General features: G+C 41.4%; 1 protein-coding gene across 5 annotated transcripts in view; it reads left to right on the top strand.

Moving 5' to 3' along the window:
- cttnbp2 (cortactin binding protein 2) overlaps positions 1-18,000 on the top strand; it is a 165,239-nt gene that overhangs the window by 131,328 nt on the left and 15,911 nt on the right. For all 5 annotated transcript variants that reach the window (XR_015760431.1, XM_087997199.1, XM_043709598.2 and 2 more), the window contains 4 exons: positions 1,323-1,422; positions 9,234-9,392; positions 15,566-15,753; positions 17,434-17,612. Coding sequence is in view for 4 of the 5 variants with exons in the window: in XM_087997199.1 (XP_087853325.1) it covers positions 1,323-1,422; positions 9,234-9,392; positions 15,566-15,753; positions 17,434-17,612 (626 nt within the window). In the remaining variant the exon portion in view is untranslated. The remainder of the gene's footprint in view (positions 1-1,322; positions 1,423-9,233; positions 9,393-15,565; positions 15,754-17,433; positions 17,613-18,000) is intronic.

Raw genomic sequence — 18,000 nt, forward strand, 5'->3', positions numbered from 1 at the left:
GTTTGGGAATTGGGATCAGGCTTGCAGGGGTAATTCAAACTTCAGCTTAAAGTTAAATTGTCATTTCATGTCTGCTTCCATTATTTTTACGTCTGGATTTATGATTAAAATTGTTGGCTTGGAGATTCTCCTCAATTTTGTTTTACATGTCAGTGCAATTTGTCTGGAATTAACAAAGCAATGCAAAGGATTGGGAAGTTTTAAGCACAGGTTACAATCACCACGGTTGAGTTTTTTTTTGCCATTTTTGTGCTTTGTTTTAATGAATAACATTAGAAACCAATCCTATCCTTAAAACTGCTAGTTGCATCCATTTGTGTAGGCCTTTGTGCACAAAGAAACTAATAAGCACAATTTGAAAGTTTTTATACATATTTAATTTGCAAAGAACTTTTATACACTTGTATAACTTAGCAGGTGGATCTGGACAGTTTTTTTAAACAAAGTTAATTTAAGTAATTTAAAACTTGGTTACTCAAGTTATGGAGAAGACGAGACAGATTAAAATGCTAATTTCTTTTTTGCATTAAAACTTATTTTCAGCTATAGTAATGAAACTGGGCCATTTCTTGAATCTTTGCTACTAACAAAAGTCCTTAAGAAATTAAGAAAATGCTGCGTAATTGCACTGTGATGGACAAATTTTATGTTCAGAGTTCGGCAAATGGGTTGAGGTGGAAACTTGGAGCAGTGAACACTTGAAACTTGCAATTTGTGCACCAATCAAAAAGAAACTTGGGGCTCCTGTGATCTAGTTATGCATTCTGTTAGTGGCTGTGCTGCAGGATCTTCCCGAGTAATAAGGTGTAATTGAGACGTGATCAAGTGAAGCAGACTTTAATCAATTGTTGCTTGGCGCTGGAAAGTGTCATATTTAGCTGTGACCGACCAAGACAACGCATTATGAAATGAATCAAAGCAAATAGTACAAATGCTGTTGGTGTTGGGCTTTTGATCTAAAGGGCACATTTATACAAAGTACAAATTAAACTTTTTTAAAAATGCAATCTAATCTTTGGTTTTGGGTGACTTCATTAAAAGCTTCAATCTTTAGAGATTCTAACATCATCTGAACCAGGTGTTGAAACGCTATCATTTTTATTTTGAATTAATAAATAAGATTGGACCAAAAGGTCACATTGTGCTGTGCATGACTTTACCATTGTTTCAAAGTTCTGCTAGGTCATTGGACCTAAAATCTGGAGCTCCCTCAGAGAATACTGCACTAAGGATTTTAAATGGGATGGTGTTCACATCCTCCTCCAGTGTTGAGGAAGCTACAGTTTGAAATTAATTGGTCTACATTTTTAAATTCTCCATAGCACAAGCAAGAAGCTGTTGGTTCCAGCTGTGAAATAATACAAATTGAGATGGAAGTGAGTTCATCAAAGAACCAGCTGGTGGAGCTGTTTACTAAAAAAGGTAAGAGATCCATTACCGGGACCATAGAAATGAGTTTGTTGAGAAACTGTGAAGTAGAACTTGTTGAGTTTGATTGTTTTTCTTTTAAAAAGATGAAGATACTTACTAACAAAACGATTTGGTGATTTTAAATGTCCCCACTTACTTGTAGCAGTGTAATCTCAGACTTTGACTTAAAGGCTTTCTCATTTCCAATTACAGTTAAGGCTGACAAACCATTGGTTTATGTCTCTTTCCATAGCAGTTTTTGCCCAAAATAAGCCTGTCATCAGAGACTATAGATCACGGAACAGTAATCAATGTCAAACTTGGCTGACTGGGAGACTTTCCCACTCCAGCTCTGTTATTAGCCTGTTGATTATCAATCTGTTTTTTCCATAACCATCAAATCGTGGGAGTGGATATTGAACCCAGAGCTCATGGCTCAGGGGGGACTGCTCCCAATTTTCCACAAGACCTCCAGGTGAAATATATTATGTATTTCAAGTTTCCAGCATTGTCAATATTTTGCTTGTGTATTTTCGTTGTGCTAAGGTTTCAAACAATCCACGGGCTATAAAAAAAATGGAAAATAGCAGCAGGTGTGGGCCACCCCGGTCCATTAACTCTGCTTGTCCATTCATCATGACTGATCCTCTATCTCAATACCATACATCTATGCTCTCCCCATACATGACATTTTCTGCTTCTAGAAATATGTCTTTCTTTCTTTAAATATATTCAATAACTTCACCTCCACAGCCTTCTATGGTAGAGAATTCCAGTGGTCTGCCACCCTCTTTGAAAACGTTTCTCCTTATCTCAGACCAAAGCAGCCAACCCATACCCTGAGACCATGATCTTCTGTTTTGAAACATCAGCCAAGCGGAAGAATCTTTCCTGTGTCCAGTTTGTGCATCCCTGTCAGAGCTTTGTGTGTTTCAGTGTATTGTGACCCCTGTTTCTCGACTCTCAAGCAGGAAAAACATCTTCCAGGCATATGGGCTATTCAGCCCTGTTATCATTTTATACATTTTCCTTCAGGTCCCCTCTTGTTCTTCACTCCAGTGAATACAGACCTTTGGTTCGCTCCATAAGGCAAATGCACCTTATCTTAGAAAAAAAGACTGAACACGCCACTTGAGTGTGGTCTCACCAAAGCCCAAATAATTGCAGAAAATTTTCTGGCTCCTGTACCCAACCCTCATGCAACAAAGGCCAACATCGCATTTATCTTCCAAGCAGCTTACATGCTATCTTTCAATGACCAATGTACAAGGACACCCAAGTCCTTTGTTCATTAATATTTTCCAATCTGTCACCATTTAAGTGATATTCTGCCATTCTGTTCCCTCTGCTGAAGTGAACAGCTCCACATAATGCTACATCTGCCATTTATTTGTCCATATGTCATTAGAAAGTTTGAAAATATTACAATAGATTCCCTTATTCAAATTTTGATATAGAGAACAAAGAAAATTTGCAGCCTAGGAACAGACCATTCAGCCCTCCAAGCCTGAGCCGATCCAAACGTTCTGTCTAAACCTGTCACCCAATTCCTAAACGTTTGTATTCCTCTGCTCCCCACCTACTCATGCATCTGTCCAGACGCATCTTAAATGAATCTACCGTGTCTACCTCTACCACCGCTGCTGGCAACGTCCACCACCTTCTGTGTGAAGAACTTGCCACATGTATCCTCCTCAAACTTTCCACCTCTCACCTTGAAAGCGTGACCTCCCGTTATTGAATCCTTCACCCTGGGGAAAAAAAAAGCTTGTCTCTATCCACCCTGTCTATACCCTTCATGATTTTGTAAACCTCTATCAGGTCCCTCCTCAATCTCCTTTTTTCTAATGAAAACAAACCTAACCTACTCAACCTCTCTTCATAGCTAGCACCTTCCGTACCAGGCAACATCCTCGTAAACGTTCTCTACACCCTCTCCAAAGCATCCACATCCTTTTGGTAATGTGGCAACCAGAACTGTACGCAGTAAATCTACAGTTATGCGAATAGTTAGGGCCCAAGCACTGATTCCTGCAGTATCTCACTTGTCACTGTCTTCCACTTCTTTTTAAAAAGAACACATCTATTCCCACTGTTATTTCCTGTCTGCTAACCAATTCTCAATCCATATCAGTGTATTAAACCAATCCTGTATGCTTTTATTTTGCACAGTAAACTCTTGCATTTAGATTTTTGATAAAGTCCTATACAAAATGTTAGAAGGGTCCTTTTTTAAAAATCCTTAAGTAAACTTCTATTATTTTGAATTACTATATTTAAAACTTAAGGTTTTTCTGAAAACTCAAAAGATGTATTTATAGCTCATTCCTTGTGACTGAGTTGTCAATTTTCCATTGAGACAAATGTGAAAGTACAATTTTTGAATCTGACAATGAAGCAAACTGTGTAAAAGATGACGGAAATTTAGTATGAAGTATGCAATGGCAAACATTTATGTACAGAAAGTATATATTGAAAGGGTATCTAATTTGTTCGTGCCCTGTACTGAGCTCCTTTTCTTTTAGCAATGTCGAATTGCAGTAGAGTAGGGGCAGCTTTATGATATAAATTTTAGGAGAAAGTGAGGTCTGCAGACGCTGGAGATCAAAGCTGAAACTTTATTGCTGCACAGCAGGTCAGGCAGCATCTAGGGAACAGAAGATTCGACGTTTCGGGCACATGCCCTTCTTCAGGAATGAGCAGAGAGTGTTCAGCAGGAGAAGATAAAAGGTAGGGAGGAGGGACTTGGAGGAGGGGCGTTGGAAATGTGATAGGTGGAAAGAGGTCAAGGTGAAGGTGATAGGTCGGAGTAGGGTGGAGGCGGAGAGGTCAAGAAGAAGACTGCAGGTCAGGAAGGCGGTGCCGGGCTGGAGGGATTCGGCTGAGACAAGGTGGGGGGAGGGGGGATGAAGAAACTGGTGAAGTCCAAGTTCATCCCCTGCGGTTGGAGGGTTCCCAGTCGGAAGATAAGACGCTCCTCCTCCGACCGTCGCGTTGTTGTGGTTTGGCGGTGGATGAGTCCAATGACCTGCATATCCTCGGTGGAGTGGGAGGGGGAGTTGAAATGCTGTGCTACAGGGTGATTGGGTTGGTTCGTCCGGGTGGCCCAGAGGTGCTCTCTGAATCGCTCCGCAAGTAGGCGGCCTGTCTCCCCAATATAGAGGAGGCCACACCGGCTGCAGCGGATGCAGTAGATAATGTGGGTGGAGGTGCAGGTGAATCTGTGGCGGATATGGAAGTTTCCTTTGGGGCCTTGGAGAGAAGTGAGGGGGGAGGTGTGGGCGCAAGTGTTGCACCTCCTGCGGTTGCAAGGGAAGGTGCCGGGAGTGGAGGTTGGGTTGGTGGGGGGTATGGATCTGACAAGGGAGTCGCGGAGGGAGTGGTCTCTACGGAAAGCTGATAGAGGAGGGGAGGGAAATATATCCTTGGTGGTGGGGTCCGTTTGGAGGTGGCGGAAGTGACGGCGGATGATGCGCTGTACATCCATAACCTCATCACCTCAGGGGACCTCCCATCCACCGCCTCCAACCTCATAGTACCACAACCCCGAACCGCCCGTTTCTACCTCCTGCCCAAAATCCACAAACCTGACTGCCCCGGACGACCCATCGTCTCAGCCTGCTCCTGCCCCACCGAACTCATCTCCTCCTACCTCGACACGGTCCTGTCCCCATTAGTCCAAGAACTCCCCACCTATGTCCGTGACACCACCCACGCCCTCCACCTCCTCCAGGATTTCCGCTTCCCCGGTCCCCAACGCCTCATCTTCACCATGGACATCCAGTCCCTGTACACCTCCATCCCCCATCACGAAGGACTCAAAGCACTCCGCTTCTTCCTTTCCCGCCGTACCACCCAGTACCCTTCCACCGACACCTTCCTTCAACTGACTGAACTGGTCCTCACCCTGAACAACTTTTCTTTCCAATCCTCCCACTTTCTCCAAACAAAAGGAGTAGCCATGGGCACCCGCATGGGCCTCAGCTATGCCTGCCTCTTCGTAGGGTATGTGGAACAATCCATCTTCCGCAACTACACTGGCCCCACCCCCCATCTTTTCCTCCGCTACATTGATGACTGTATCGGCGCTACCTCGTGCTCCCACGAGGAGGTTGAACAGTTCATCCACTACACTAACACCTTCCACCCCGACCTCAAATTCACCTGGACAGTCTCGGACTCCTCCCTCCCCTTCCTAGACCTTTCTGTTTCTATCTCAGACGACCGAATCAACACGGACATCTACTACAAACCGACCGACTCCCACAGCTACCTGGACTACACCTCCTCCCACCCCGCCCCCTGTAAAAACGCCATCCCATTCTCCCAATTCCTTCGTCTCCGCCGCATCTGCTCCCAGGAGGACCAGTTCAAAATACGCACAACACAGACGGCCTCCTTCTTCAAGGACCGCAATTTCCCCCCCGACGTGATCGACGATGCCCTCCACCGCATCTCCTCCACTTCCCGCTCCTCCGCCCTTGAGCCCCGCCCCTCCAACCGCCACCAGGACAGAACCCCACTGGTCCTCCCCTACCACCCCACCAATCTCCATGTACAGCGCATCATCCGCTGTCACTTCCGCCACCTCCAAACGGACCCCACCACCAAGGATATATTTCCCTCCCCTCCTCTATCAGCTTTCCGTAGAGACCACTCCCTCCGCGACTCCCTTGTCAGATCCATACCCCCCACCAACCCAACCTCCACTCCCGGCACCTTCCCTTGCAACCGCAGGAGGTGCAACACTTGCGCCCACACCTCCCCCCTCACTTCTCTCCAAGGCCCCAAAGGAAACTTCCATATCCGCCACAGATTCACCTGCACCTCCACCCACATTATCTACTGCATCCGCTGCAGCCGGTGTGGCCTCCTCTATATTGGGGAGACAGGCCGCCTACTTGCGGAGCGATTCAGAGAGCACCTCTGGGCCACCCGGACGAACCAACCCAATCACCCTGTAGCACAGCATTTCAACTCCCCCTCCCACTCCACCGAGGATATGCAGGTCATTGGACTCATCCACCGCCAAACCACAACAACGCGACGGTCGGAGGAGGAGCGTCTTATCTTCCGACTGGGAACCCTCCAACCGCAGGGGATGAACTTGGACTTCACCAGTTTCTTCATCCCCCCTCCCCCCACCTTGTCTCAGCCGAATCCCTCCAGCCCGGCACCGCCTTCCTGACCTGCAGTCTTCTTCTTGACCTCTCCGCCTCCACCCTACTCCGACCTATCACCTTCACCTTGACCTCTTTCCACCTATCACATTTCCAACGCCCCTCCTCCAAGTCCCTCCTCCCTACCTTTTATCTTCTCCTGCTGAACACTCTCTGCTCATTCCTGAAGAAGGGCATGTGCCCGAAACGTCAAATCTTCTGTTCCCTAGATGCTGCCTGACCTGCTGTGCTGTTCCAGCAATAAAGTTTCAGCTTTGATATAAATTTTAGCCTTACTTCAAGCCACCAGTTGGAACCATGTAATGCAAAACAAAACTGCAAAGCATGAGGAAAAGTTCTGAGCGTGGAGGCAGTAAAGAGAGGATTTAGGCTGATTTCCTAGTGCCAAGATGAAGGTGTAATGGAAATTGGAGAAATTTGGGCTCTTTGACTTTGTATTGGAATATTGTAATGGAAGGTATTTGACATTTTAAGTGATAATGGAAAATTATTATTGGTGTACTACCTCCAAGCAAACATTGATAGTTGGAATGAGGAACCAACTGGTGAAAACTGATTTAGGACTCTTGCCAGGCAGTTGAACATTTGGATTGAAGTTTTATAATGGGTGATAAAGGCAAATAGGGTCATTCTAGAGTAAACTGAGGGATTTGTAGGAATTTCTGGATTAGAACGTAGAGCAGTACATCACAGGAACAGGCCCTTTGGCCACCATATCTGTATTGACTATAATGCAATTCTGAATGAATCCTGTCTGCCAGCACATTGTCTGGAACCTTCTCTTCCTTTCCTGTTGCCATGTCTGTCTGAATGCCTGTTAAATGCTGCTATTGTATCAGCTTCTATTCCCTACCCTGGCAACATTCCCCAGACACATACTACTTTCAGTGTTTAAGGAAAAACATACCTTTCCCTTTTCTTTTAAACTTTCTACTTCTTACCTCAAACCTATACCCCTAGTATTTGACATAACCTGAGGAAAAAGACTCCAACTATCCACCCCCTCGTAATTTTATATACTTGTATATATGTCAGTACAGCCTCTGATGCTCTAGTGAAAACAATTAAAGTTTGCTCTCCTTTATGCCAATACACTCCAATCCAGGCAACCTTCTGGTAAACTCTTTAGCACCATCTCTAAAGCCTCCACATCCTTCCGATAGTATTGTGACCAGAACTGCACACAATACTGCAAATGTGGTCTAACTAATGTTTTATACAGCTGCAACATAAATTGCCAATATTTATACTCAGTGCTCTGACCAATGAACGTAAGCATGCCAGAAGTCCTCTTTAGCATCTTATACACTTGTGTTGCTGCTTTCAGGTAGCTATGGGTTTGATCCCAAGATCCTTGTGTGTACCAATGTTCCTAAGAATGCTGCCATTTACTATGTACTTCACTCTTGCGTTTGACCTATCAAAATGACCTCACACTTGTCTGGATTGAACTCCCAACAAAAGGAACAAGATTGGCTATTCGCCAATTTTGTGTCCCCACTACTACAGCGCACCTACAGTTCAACCCTCCCTTATGTAGAAATATGCCAGTCATAGTGCCACTGATCATTTGGATTTGTTGTGACAGGAGATGAACCACTCCAAACTACCACCCCCATGAGAAGGGAATAACCACAGGAGTCGCTTGCACTGCCTACCTGCCCCTCCTGGCAATCACCCATCCATGTGACTGAACTTTTGGTGTGACCACATCCCTGAAACTCTTAGTTTCTGCTTCCTGTATGCTGTTCACTGAATCCAACTCTCATTTCAACCGATCCATGTTGTCTGAGAGGAGCCCCCAATGGAATTGCTTCCTGCAAAAAAAGTTTTCAGGAACATTTGATTTCTCCCTGACTCCCGTATCTCACAAGAGGAGCATACCACTCCACTAACTGTCATTACTATCAATCTAATAACTACTGGATTCAAAGAAAAGACCTTACCTTGTCTTACCTTAATGCTGCTTGTCTTCCTCAGCAAAGCCCAAGGCTCACCAAAGCACTTTGGCCTCAACAGCAGACCTCCCAATTCTTGTCCAAAATGACCCGATAGTTGGATACTGTTCCTCCTGTTGAGCACTGGGTTCCCAGCAATCCCTTCAGTTATAAAGAGCAAGCTAACATTTCCCAGAATCCTCTTCAGTTACTTCTCCTTACTTTCCTTATTGATTAACTTAAATTAATCAAATATTCTTAGTGATTCAGACTTAACTTGTGATTAAGTATTGAAAAATAAACAGTGAAATATGGTTCACACACTGATTTGAATTGCTGTATTACTTTCCTGCTGAATATTCTGGTGTGCGACTACCATAAATTGATTAGTTCCCTTCATGTCACTGCAAGTCATGCCTTCCATCCTCCTTTTTCATTGCTTTAATATTGTGCCTCTATGCCATACGTCTTTGTCCTTGATTTCAATTCCGTGGACCTATCATTTAATTGAGGATCCACCTGGATCTGGTTTTATGTATCCCATCGTATTAATAATAATTTATTTGTAATCAACTGGATACATATGGGAGTGGGTGTTCTGACATTTTATAACAGTTTCATTGACAAAGTGTAACTGTTTTATGACGTTAACACCTTCACCGAAGCACGTTACTGGTCTTTGAATACTACTATTAACATTTTCTAGGTATCCTGGTTCCTTTGAGACAGTCTGCTGTTACTCAGAAGGCTACTGTTGTCCTGATAGAAAACCTGGAGAGAGCTACTTCACTTTCAGAATTTTTGGGAGAGCTACTGGATGCGCTAGAAAACCGGGGTGCAGAAAATCCTTTTACTTTCCAGCATGGTAAAGTACCTTAGCTTGTTGCGTTTGACCATGTTTCCTTTTCAGTTTCCAATTCAATCATAAGAATGGTGTTAAATTATGAACTTCCATTTCAGGGTTTGGAGCTGACTGTTTTGTAATACAGACTTTAGATTAGAGTGGTGCTGGAAAAGCACAGCAGGTCAGACAGCATCCGAGGAGTAGGAAAATCGATGTTTCGGGCAAAAGCCCTTCATCAGGAATTGCCTGAAACGTCGATTTTCCTGCTCCTCGGATGCTGCATGACTTGCTGTGCTTTTCCAGCACCATTCTGATCTAAACTCTGGTTTCCAGCATCTGCAGTCCTCACTTTTGCCCTGTTTTGTAATACAGTCAGGTCACAGCAATGAGATGTGTCATCAGTTGAAATGGAAAACTCTGATTTGGTTCATCTCATGTCACAACAAAAGCTGTGATTGACCTTAATTGCCAGATTCTGAAGGAAGCACAGATACTTGTCATGAATTTGTGAAAGACTGGTTTTATGTTACTCCTAAGTTGTAGAAATCCCAGAAACTGCTATTGTGTCTGTGTTGTTTCGATGTTTGGTGTTGCAAGTATGCTTGAAAAAGATTTCTTGAAATCCATAGTGAACATGTTTATCATGCAATGACTTTCTATCTTCTGAAAGGCACTTAAAACATTTGTTCTCAATCCTAGCATAATTTTAACTAATCTATTTAAATGAAATCTCTGAAAACTTAGCAAAATTGATCAGTATTTTTAGAATATATGCTGCCAAATTGCTGAGCTCCTTTCCTGAGATGATTCTTCTCATGATTGTTTCTCAGAAAGTGGATAGCAATGAATGGCACTTGTGTTGTCCTCGAAGATGCATAATCAGCTGAAGTTGTTGTAAATATCAGTACACCCATTCCCATATGTATGCAATTGATGACAAATGAAATATTATTAATAACATGGCATGCACATTACCAGTTTCAGGTGAATCCTAAATTAAATGATAGATTCATGGAGATTAAATCAAGGAAAAAGATGTATGACATGAAAGAGACCTCACTCACATTTGTTTTTCAAAACATTTGTTAAATGTCACTTTAGTTACGCCACTTGCGTCATTTGACTTTGTCCGTCTTTGTAAATTTTCATAGAAATAAATAGTTAGATTAGATTACTTACAGTGTGGAAACCGGCCCTTCGGCCCAACAAGTCCACACCGACTCTCCGAAGAGCAACCCACCCAGACCCATTCCGCTACATTTACCCCTTCGCCTAACACTATGGGCAATTTAGCATGGCCAATTCACCGAACCTGCACATTTTTGGACTGTGGGAGGAAACCGGAGCACCTGGAGGAAACCCACGCAGACACTGGGAGAACATTAAAAAGTAGTATTCAAACACTCAAACCATATCAAACTCACCTAAATCATAAGCACAAAACTAAATTAAGGGCAGTCTGTGGAATGCTGGTTTTGGTAATGCAATAGATACATTTTTAGAAATCCCTCTTGAAACCGTAGAAATGACTTTATTTTGGCTTAGAATCACGTTTGTAAATCTAACAGTGTTCAAGATATTCCCTCATTTAATTACTGTGGTGCTTTGAGCACATTGCATGCATCCTGGTGATGTGTGCATTCTGGCACTTCCATTGCAGCTTTCATATGTTCCCAGTCTTTATATAGATTTTGATTTGTATCTGGAGTCTGAGTCATTGCTGCAGTCAGTCCCTCCAGCAGAGGAACAGGACTGTCAACCATTCAAAGTCTTGACTATGTAGGGCTGTATCCTTACAGCATTAGCCCAGTTTAAGCTGCAGTTTATCGATGACTATTGGTATTGGAAATTGAACCCTAATGACCACGTGTGACACCTCTGATATGCAGATTGCAGCCATTTATGCAATGCATAAAACTAACTTCAGATCTAGTGTTGTCCTCAATTACCACCATTCCTCACACTGACTCTGTTGGAAATACTTTGCTTTTAAAATTGCATTTTATTTATAATGAAAATCTGTACTTTATATCTTTGCAGTGAATGGTGCTGATCTTTCATTAACTCAGTAGCTATTATTGTCAATAAAACTCCATGAATATGTCAACATCTTTTGTGTTCGCAATGCTGTTCTAGTTTCTGAAATGCACTTAAAACATCTGTTCACTAATCAATGCATGATTTAAAAGACCCATTTCAAAATTTAAAAAGCTACTGAGCTGAGTGCAGTTTCTTCTTAAGTTTTATACTGGTAACTCTAAAGTCGTAAAATTTTAAAATGCAGTCCTCCAAGAAAGGATTTTATGGAAGTGCAATATATTCTTTTTTCAAGTAGGTTCTATTCAAGAAAGAGTGAAAACAAAACTAATTTTGTTTACATCATCATCATCCTCAAGTATGGTTAAACAGACTCAACAGTCACCATACTTTTGTCAACTATCAATTTCAAATACTTTGCTTCTTCTTAATCTAATGCCTAATGAACATTGCAATACCAAATTGAAAAATAAATCAAGAAGTCCTTGTGCTGGAATGCTTTTATTGGATGTATTGTACTTTGCAAATGGGTATATTGTTTCTTATTAAACCAAATATTTGCTGATCATTAGTTACTAGTTCACTAATCTATAAAGGCATAAGTTCCAATTAAACATTCCTGCAAAGCATGGGATTATTCTGACACAATTTGTGTGTTAGATTTTGAGACTATAGAACCATGTTTTTCTAAATCTGTGCAATTTATATTGAAGTATACTTTCCAAACTCTGTGTGTCATGTATTTGTCATCCTTGTGAGAAAACTAAAAAATTTGTAAACACCTGTAGAAAATTTAAAGAAGCTATTTTAAAAACTATTCTAAAAGAACTGATGAGACTGCATTCTACCAAATATGTATTTCTTCATTTTCTTCTCCTTTCATCTTTGTATGGGATGTGGATGTTGCTTGAAAGGTCAGTGGATGTTGCTGGAAAGGTCAGTATTTGTTGCCCATCCCCAATTGCCCTTGAACTAAATGGGTCACTAGGTCATTGTAGAGGGCAATAAAAAGTCAACCACATTACTGAGGAATTGGAATCACATGCCAGCCATGCTAGGTAAGGATGTTGGAAAAGCCATTCGTGAACCAGACGTAGCTATTAGGTTATCTTATAATTCCAGAATTTTTATTGATTGAAATTTTCACCATTTAACAATGGTGCGATTCAAACTCATTGCCAGATCATTAGGCACAGGATTACCATTCTAATTACATTACCACTATGACACTGCCTGCCTGTCTATATATCATGGGTATGTAGTCAAAATAGTTTCATAAAGACACCTTCTAAATCATTAAATGGCTAAACCCTAAAATTAGATCTAATCTGAAAACTATCTTAGCTTAAAATATTAAATTACCTTTCAGTAATCGCTCTGCGACTATTTCAAATGTAGCCATAATGTGGAGGTGCCGGTGTTAGACTGAGGCAGGCAAAGTTTAAAACAAAAATCACACAACGCCAGCTTATGGTCCAACATGTTTATTTAAAAGTACAAGGTTTCAGAGAGCTACTCCATCATCAGGTAGCTAGTGGAGCAGGATCATAGGACACAGAATTTGTAGTAAAAAATCAAAGTGTCATACAACAGATGCAATGTATTGAACAAATCTAGATTGCTGCTCAGTGTGAATAACTAAGAGTGGGGGTGCAGCTTTCAATTGTAAATCTCAGATTTTCTTTCAAGTGAAATAATTCAGTATGTCATCAGTATATTAAATAAAAGTGACCTCTCAGCTCAGACAATGCATTTAAGGTGTGAAGTTAGAGTCTGTCTGTATCCCAACCTGGAGTCAGAAGTAGGAATTTATAAAATGTCACATTGACTGACTGCCTACAGATTGTGTGCTTTTTGAACAAAATAGAATGTATCTAAAATCAAATTCACCCCACAAACTTGTGTGTGCATATACTTTTGTGTAAGAGGGAGATGGAAAGCTACCTGACTAAGCAGTATGGCTCTGAAAGCTTGTAGTTTCAAATAAACCTGTTGGACTGCAACCTGGTGTTGTGAGTTTTAATTTTAAATGTAGTTCAGAATTTATCTTTGACATTTTATGGAAAGATAGCAACAATTTTGTGTGTTTGTGATTTACTGCAAGAAATTAAAAACAATGTGTATTTGTACGATTTATTTAAATTGGTGCAAGGGGCATGAGTGATGCATAATGGATGGGGGGTGGGTGGGGGAGATGTGTCAACTTTTGATTGATCTCTTCCCCATTCCCCAATCCAATTAATTGGATTGCATTTTTGTCTTTCAAGTATTGCTGGGTCACGGCTATGGGTTTGTTAATGAGTACAGTTCAAATGACAAAAAGTAGTATTTTCATTCAAGAAAAGAAGAATGGGAATAACTAAATATGCAAGCTGGTTTTGTATTTTGCCCTCTAGATGTGTGTAACAATGGTAAATAAGTGGTAATGGTGAAATGGTAAATAAGTTTCATTGTTACGTGCTTTTAGCATTAAAAAAAATTTCTTCTATTTGTATATCTGCTTTCATAAAAGTGACATTTGGAAGAAAAGAAACAATACTAAAAAAGAGAAGCATGTTAGTGGCTCTATTATAAAATGTCAATTTGACTATCTCTTTGAACTCTGCTTTAATTTCTGAGTTTGTTCTGTTCATTAGCTCGGGATGGCAATGGAATGGAATGGGATGAGTTGTAGAAATTGGTAAATAGAGTTGGGAGCAATAAGCATTATATATTTTATTTCATGTTGACAAATGAAGCCTTATGCTTCAGATATATGTGAGAATGGGATAGTAATGAAAGCTTATTGAAAGCAAGGAAATACACCATGATCCCTTTGAAAGCATTTATTGAAAGGATATCAAGCTGCAAACTAATCTTTCATATTTTACACTTTCTTTGGAATCAAGTTGTAAATATTTAATTTCTAATGAGATGATGTTAAGTAATTTCTTTTATTTTCAACACGCCAGTCTTTCAGTGTTGCTATTGTGTGAAGCAGACAGGAATCTCTTACACTATTTCATGACCATTATAATACTAATTGTCTATTCCCTGTTGCAAATAAAACAATCAAGATTCCACAGGGGCTTGACAGGGTTAAGATGTTGAGAAGGTGCCCCTACTAGTGGGGAAATGTCAAACATGGGGACATACTTAAAGTGAGGCAGGGGTATTCATTTAAAACTGAGGTGCAAAAGGGTTTTTTTTTGCCCTGAGTGTGTAGAGAATGTCTGGACCAATGAAAGTATTTGAAGAGGAGGATGGATTTTTGAAGTATCAAGAAGTTGAGGGTTTTGAGGGGCTGGCATGAAGGAGGCATTGAGCTTGATGTAGATTAGCCATGGAGAAAGTGAGGACTGCAGTTGCTGGAGATCAGAGCTGAAAATATGTTACTGGAAAAGCGCAGCAGGTCAGGCAGCATCCAAGGAGCAGGAGAATCGACGTTTCAGGCATAAGCCCTTCTTCAGGAAGATTAGCCATGACCTTGTTGAATGGCAAGTAGGAATGAGGCTTGAATGGCCTATTCTTCAGAAACATCAGAAGATCCATTCAACCCAGAGAGTGGTGGCTGTGTGGAATGCTCTGCCCCAGAGAGCAGTGGAGGCCCAGTCTCTGGATTCATTTAAGAAAGAGTTGGATAGAGCTCTCAAGGATAGTGGAATCAAGGGTTATGGAGATAAGGCAGGAAAAGGATACTGATTAAGGATGATCAGACATAATCATATTGAATGGTGGTGCAGGCTCGAAGGGCAGAATGGCCTACTCCTGCACCTATTGTCTATTGTCAACAGTTTTTTATGGTCATTTTTAGATTAGATTAGGTTCCCTACAGTGTGGAAACAGGCCCTTCGGCCTAATAAGTCCACACCGACTCTCTGAAGAGTAAGCCACCCTGACCAGTTTCCTTCTGATTAATGCACCTAACGCTGTGGGCAATTTAGCATGGCCAATTCACCTGACCTGCACATCTTTGGACTTTGGGAGGAAACCGGAGCAAACTCACGGGGAAGAATGTGCAAACTCCACACAGACAGTTGCCTGAGGCTGAGATTGAACCCAAGTCCCTGGTGCTGTGAGGCAGCAGTGCTAACCACTGAGCCACCGTCCCGCCCAGACTTTACACAGACTTCAATCTATCAGATGGTTAACATTTTATTTGTATTTCTGATTTACAGTTGATGGGACTTCAGAAACTTACTACTTCCAAGAAAATAGTTTTCTGATAGGGACAATGGCAAAGATGAGACTTCAAAGTTCAGACTTGATGGTGCAGCAACATTTTCGATGGGTTCAGCTTCGATGGGATGTGGAACCTATTAGTGGCTTGCTTCAGAGGTTTCTCAAAAGACAAATTATTCACAAGGTAAGTAAACATTGCTCTGATAGGAAATTTTGCTGCTTTGTTGTCGTATAAATGGGGATAGAAGTTGAGCTGACTTTATAATTGTGCTTATAAATATTCAGGGGAGGGAGCCATGGTGGTTATTTTTATTTTGCTTTGAAAGCCAAGGTGTGTTGATGAGATCAATTTTTAAATTACTTCATGGGGAATGGGCATCGCAGGAGGTCAGCAATAAATGCCCATCAATAAAGTAAGAGTTAACTCCATTGTTGTGGATCTGGAGTCACATGTAGGCCAAACCAGTGAAGACAGCAGGATTGTTAGTGACCCGGATGGATTTTTCTAACAATCGACAGCATTAGACTACTTAAATCCTAGATTTTCACTGATTTCAGTTCAGCTTTCACCGTTTGTCATGGTGGGATTTGAACCCAGGTCCCTAGAACTTTAGCTTGGTCTCTGGATTAATAGTCTAGTGATAATACCACTAGACCATCACCTCCCAACATCTTTAAGGGATGTTAGTAGCTGTTAACTGTTGAATACATTTAAGGCAGCGAATTAATGGTGACGCAAGTTATTTCCTTATTCAGAAACATTAGAAGATGTTATAAGTGCTTTTATATGCAAAAACCTTGTAAAGCCTATCCATGTTTCATACTCCATTTTTGTTGTGAAAATCAAGTGTTGGAAGACTAATCCAATCTTATCCACAAAATGTCTTCTCTAAATCTCTGTTTATATGGATAAATCCAGCAGAATCCTAAATAGCTGTTGCTGATCCGATAGAGGATGTGATATTCAATATTATACATTCCTGGTTCCTGCTGAGTTTCTAAATACCGAACAGGTTAGCTTTTGATGCACCACAATTATCTTACCAGCTCTGACTGGAATGTCAGCCAGCTTTCCTAAATCTTACTGTGGGGAAAGTTGCGCACTTTTGCAAGTAAAGACTGGCTCTGGCTTGACTCAAGTTTTTGTGGTGAATTGAGCTTGCAACATATATTGAGGTACCAAACCAGTGCCTGTGGAAATCAGTACTACTCAAAATAACTGTGGAAATGTTAGTTACAAGTGGCTTCCTTCAGGCTCAGGTGATGCCAGGAGCCTTTTTTTGTCCAGTAGTTGGACTGACTTGAGTTGGTTTTGTTTCCAAGTCCTTCCCCATCTGCCATACATTTCCCCACTTGGCACACTCCACTTGCCCACTGCCTGAGCTAAGAGCCAAAGCTAACAAATTAGCAGGAAACAGTGGAATGGAATTTGAGATGAAGAGTCCAAATACCATGAACTATGGATAACCGCATTCTTGGTATGCACCAAATGTTAGTTAAAATTCTTTGGGTTTATCTCAATTTCTCTTCATTTATGTCAATAACTAGGGGACAATGGTAAAAGGGGATAATATAAAGGAGATGTCTGAAGCAAGTTTCTTTTTCTTACACATAAGATGCTAAGTGTGTGGAATGCACTGTCAGAGGACGTGGTGGAGGCAGACACAATAGCAATGTTTAAAAGCTGTCTGAACAGATACATGAATAGGCAGGGAATAGAGGGACACTGACCATGTGGAGGCGGCAGATTTTTAAAAAAGCATCATGCCTCAGTGCAGGCTTGTTGAGCTGAAAAGCCTTTTCCTGTACTGTTATTTGTTCCTTTTTGGGTTGCTTGTAAGAAAACAATGCCAATATTTTACAGTTCCAAGGGCAGTTACCGGCTCCGACTGATCCAACATATAAGGCTGTGCAGTGGGTATGTCGGGTCTGGCATCAGCTGAATTCCTACTTGTCTCGCTTAGGAACACCTGAGGCGTTGATGGGACCAAGAGACTTCTTTTCCTGTCCAATCTTACCAGGCCAGGTTCAACCCATAATGAAGTAGGTTTCTCTGTTTATGGGTTTGGTTCATGAAGTTTCATCATGTTCTATGTAATATCTTGAATCTGACATTGTTGCTGTATTACATTTTGCACCATTATGTGAATATTGACATTTCTAGTTGATGCATGTTACACTGCCTGTGACCCTTCTGAACTGATGTCACCAAATAACCATCAAATAACCTATGGAAATTAATAAGATTCAAAATAAATATAGACACTTTTATCCCATGGTGGTTATTTTTGTTTTGATTCTAAACATGTCAGTGTGAACATTTTATGGGATGTCAACTGCTGTTTATCTGTTGAATATATTTAAGCAGTAAATTAGGAGTTAGATTTACCTTGTTTCCTTATTCAGGAACTTTGTACAGTTGCCTTTGTAT

Source organism: Chiloscyllium plagiosum, unplaced genomic scaffold (genome assembly GCF_037043375.1).
Source record: "Chiloscyllium plagiosum isolate Xiang-an unplaced genomic scaffold, Cpla_swu_hap1 HiC_scaffold_19, whole genome shotgun sequence".
NCBI lineage: Eukaryota > Metazoa > Chordata > Chondrichthyes > Orectolobiformes > Hemiscylliidae > Chiloscyllium > Chiloscyllium plagiosum.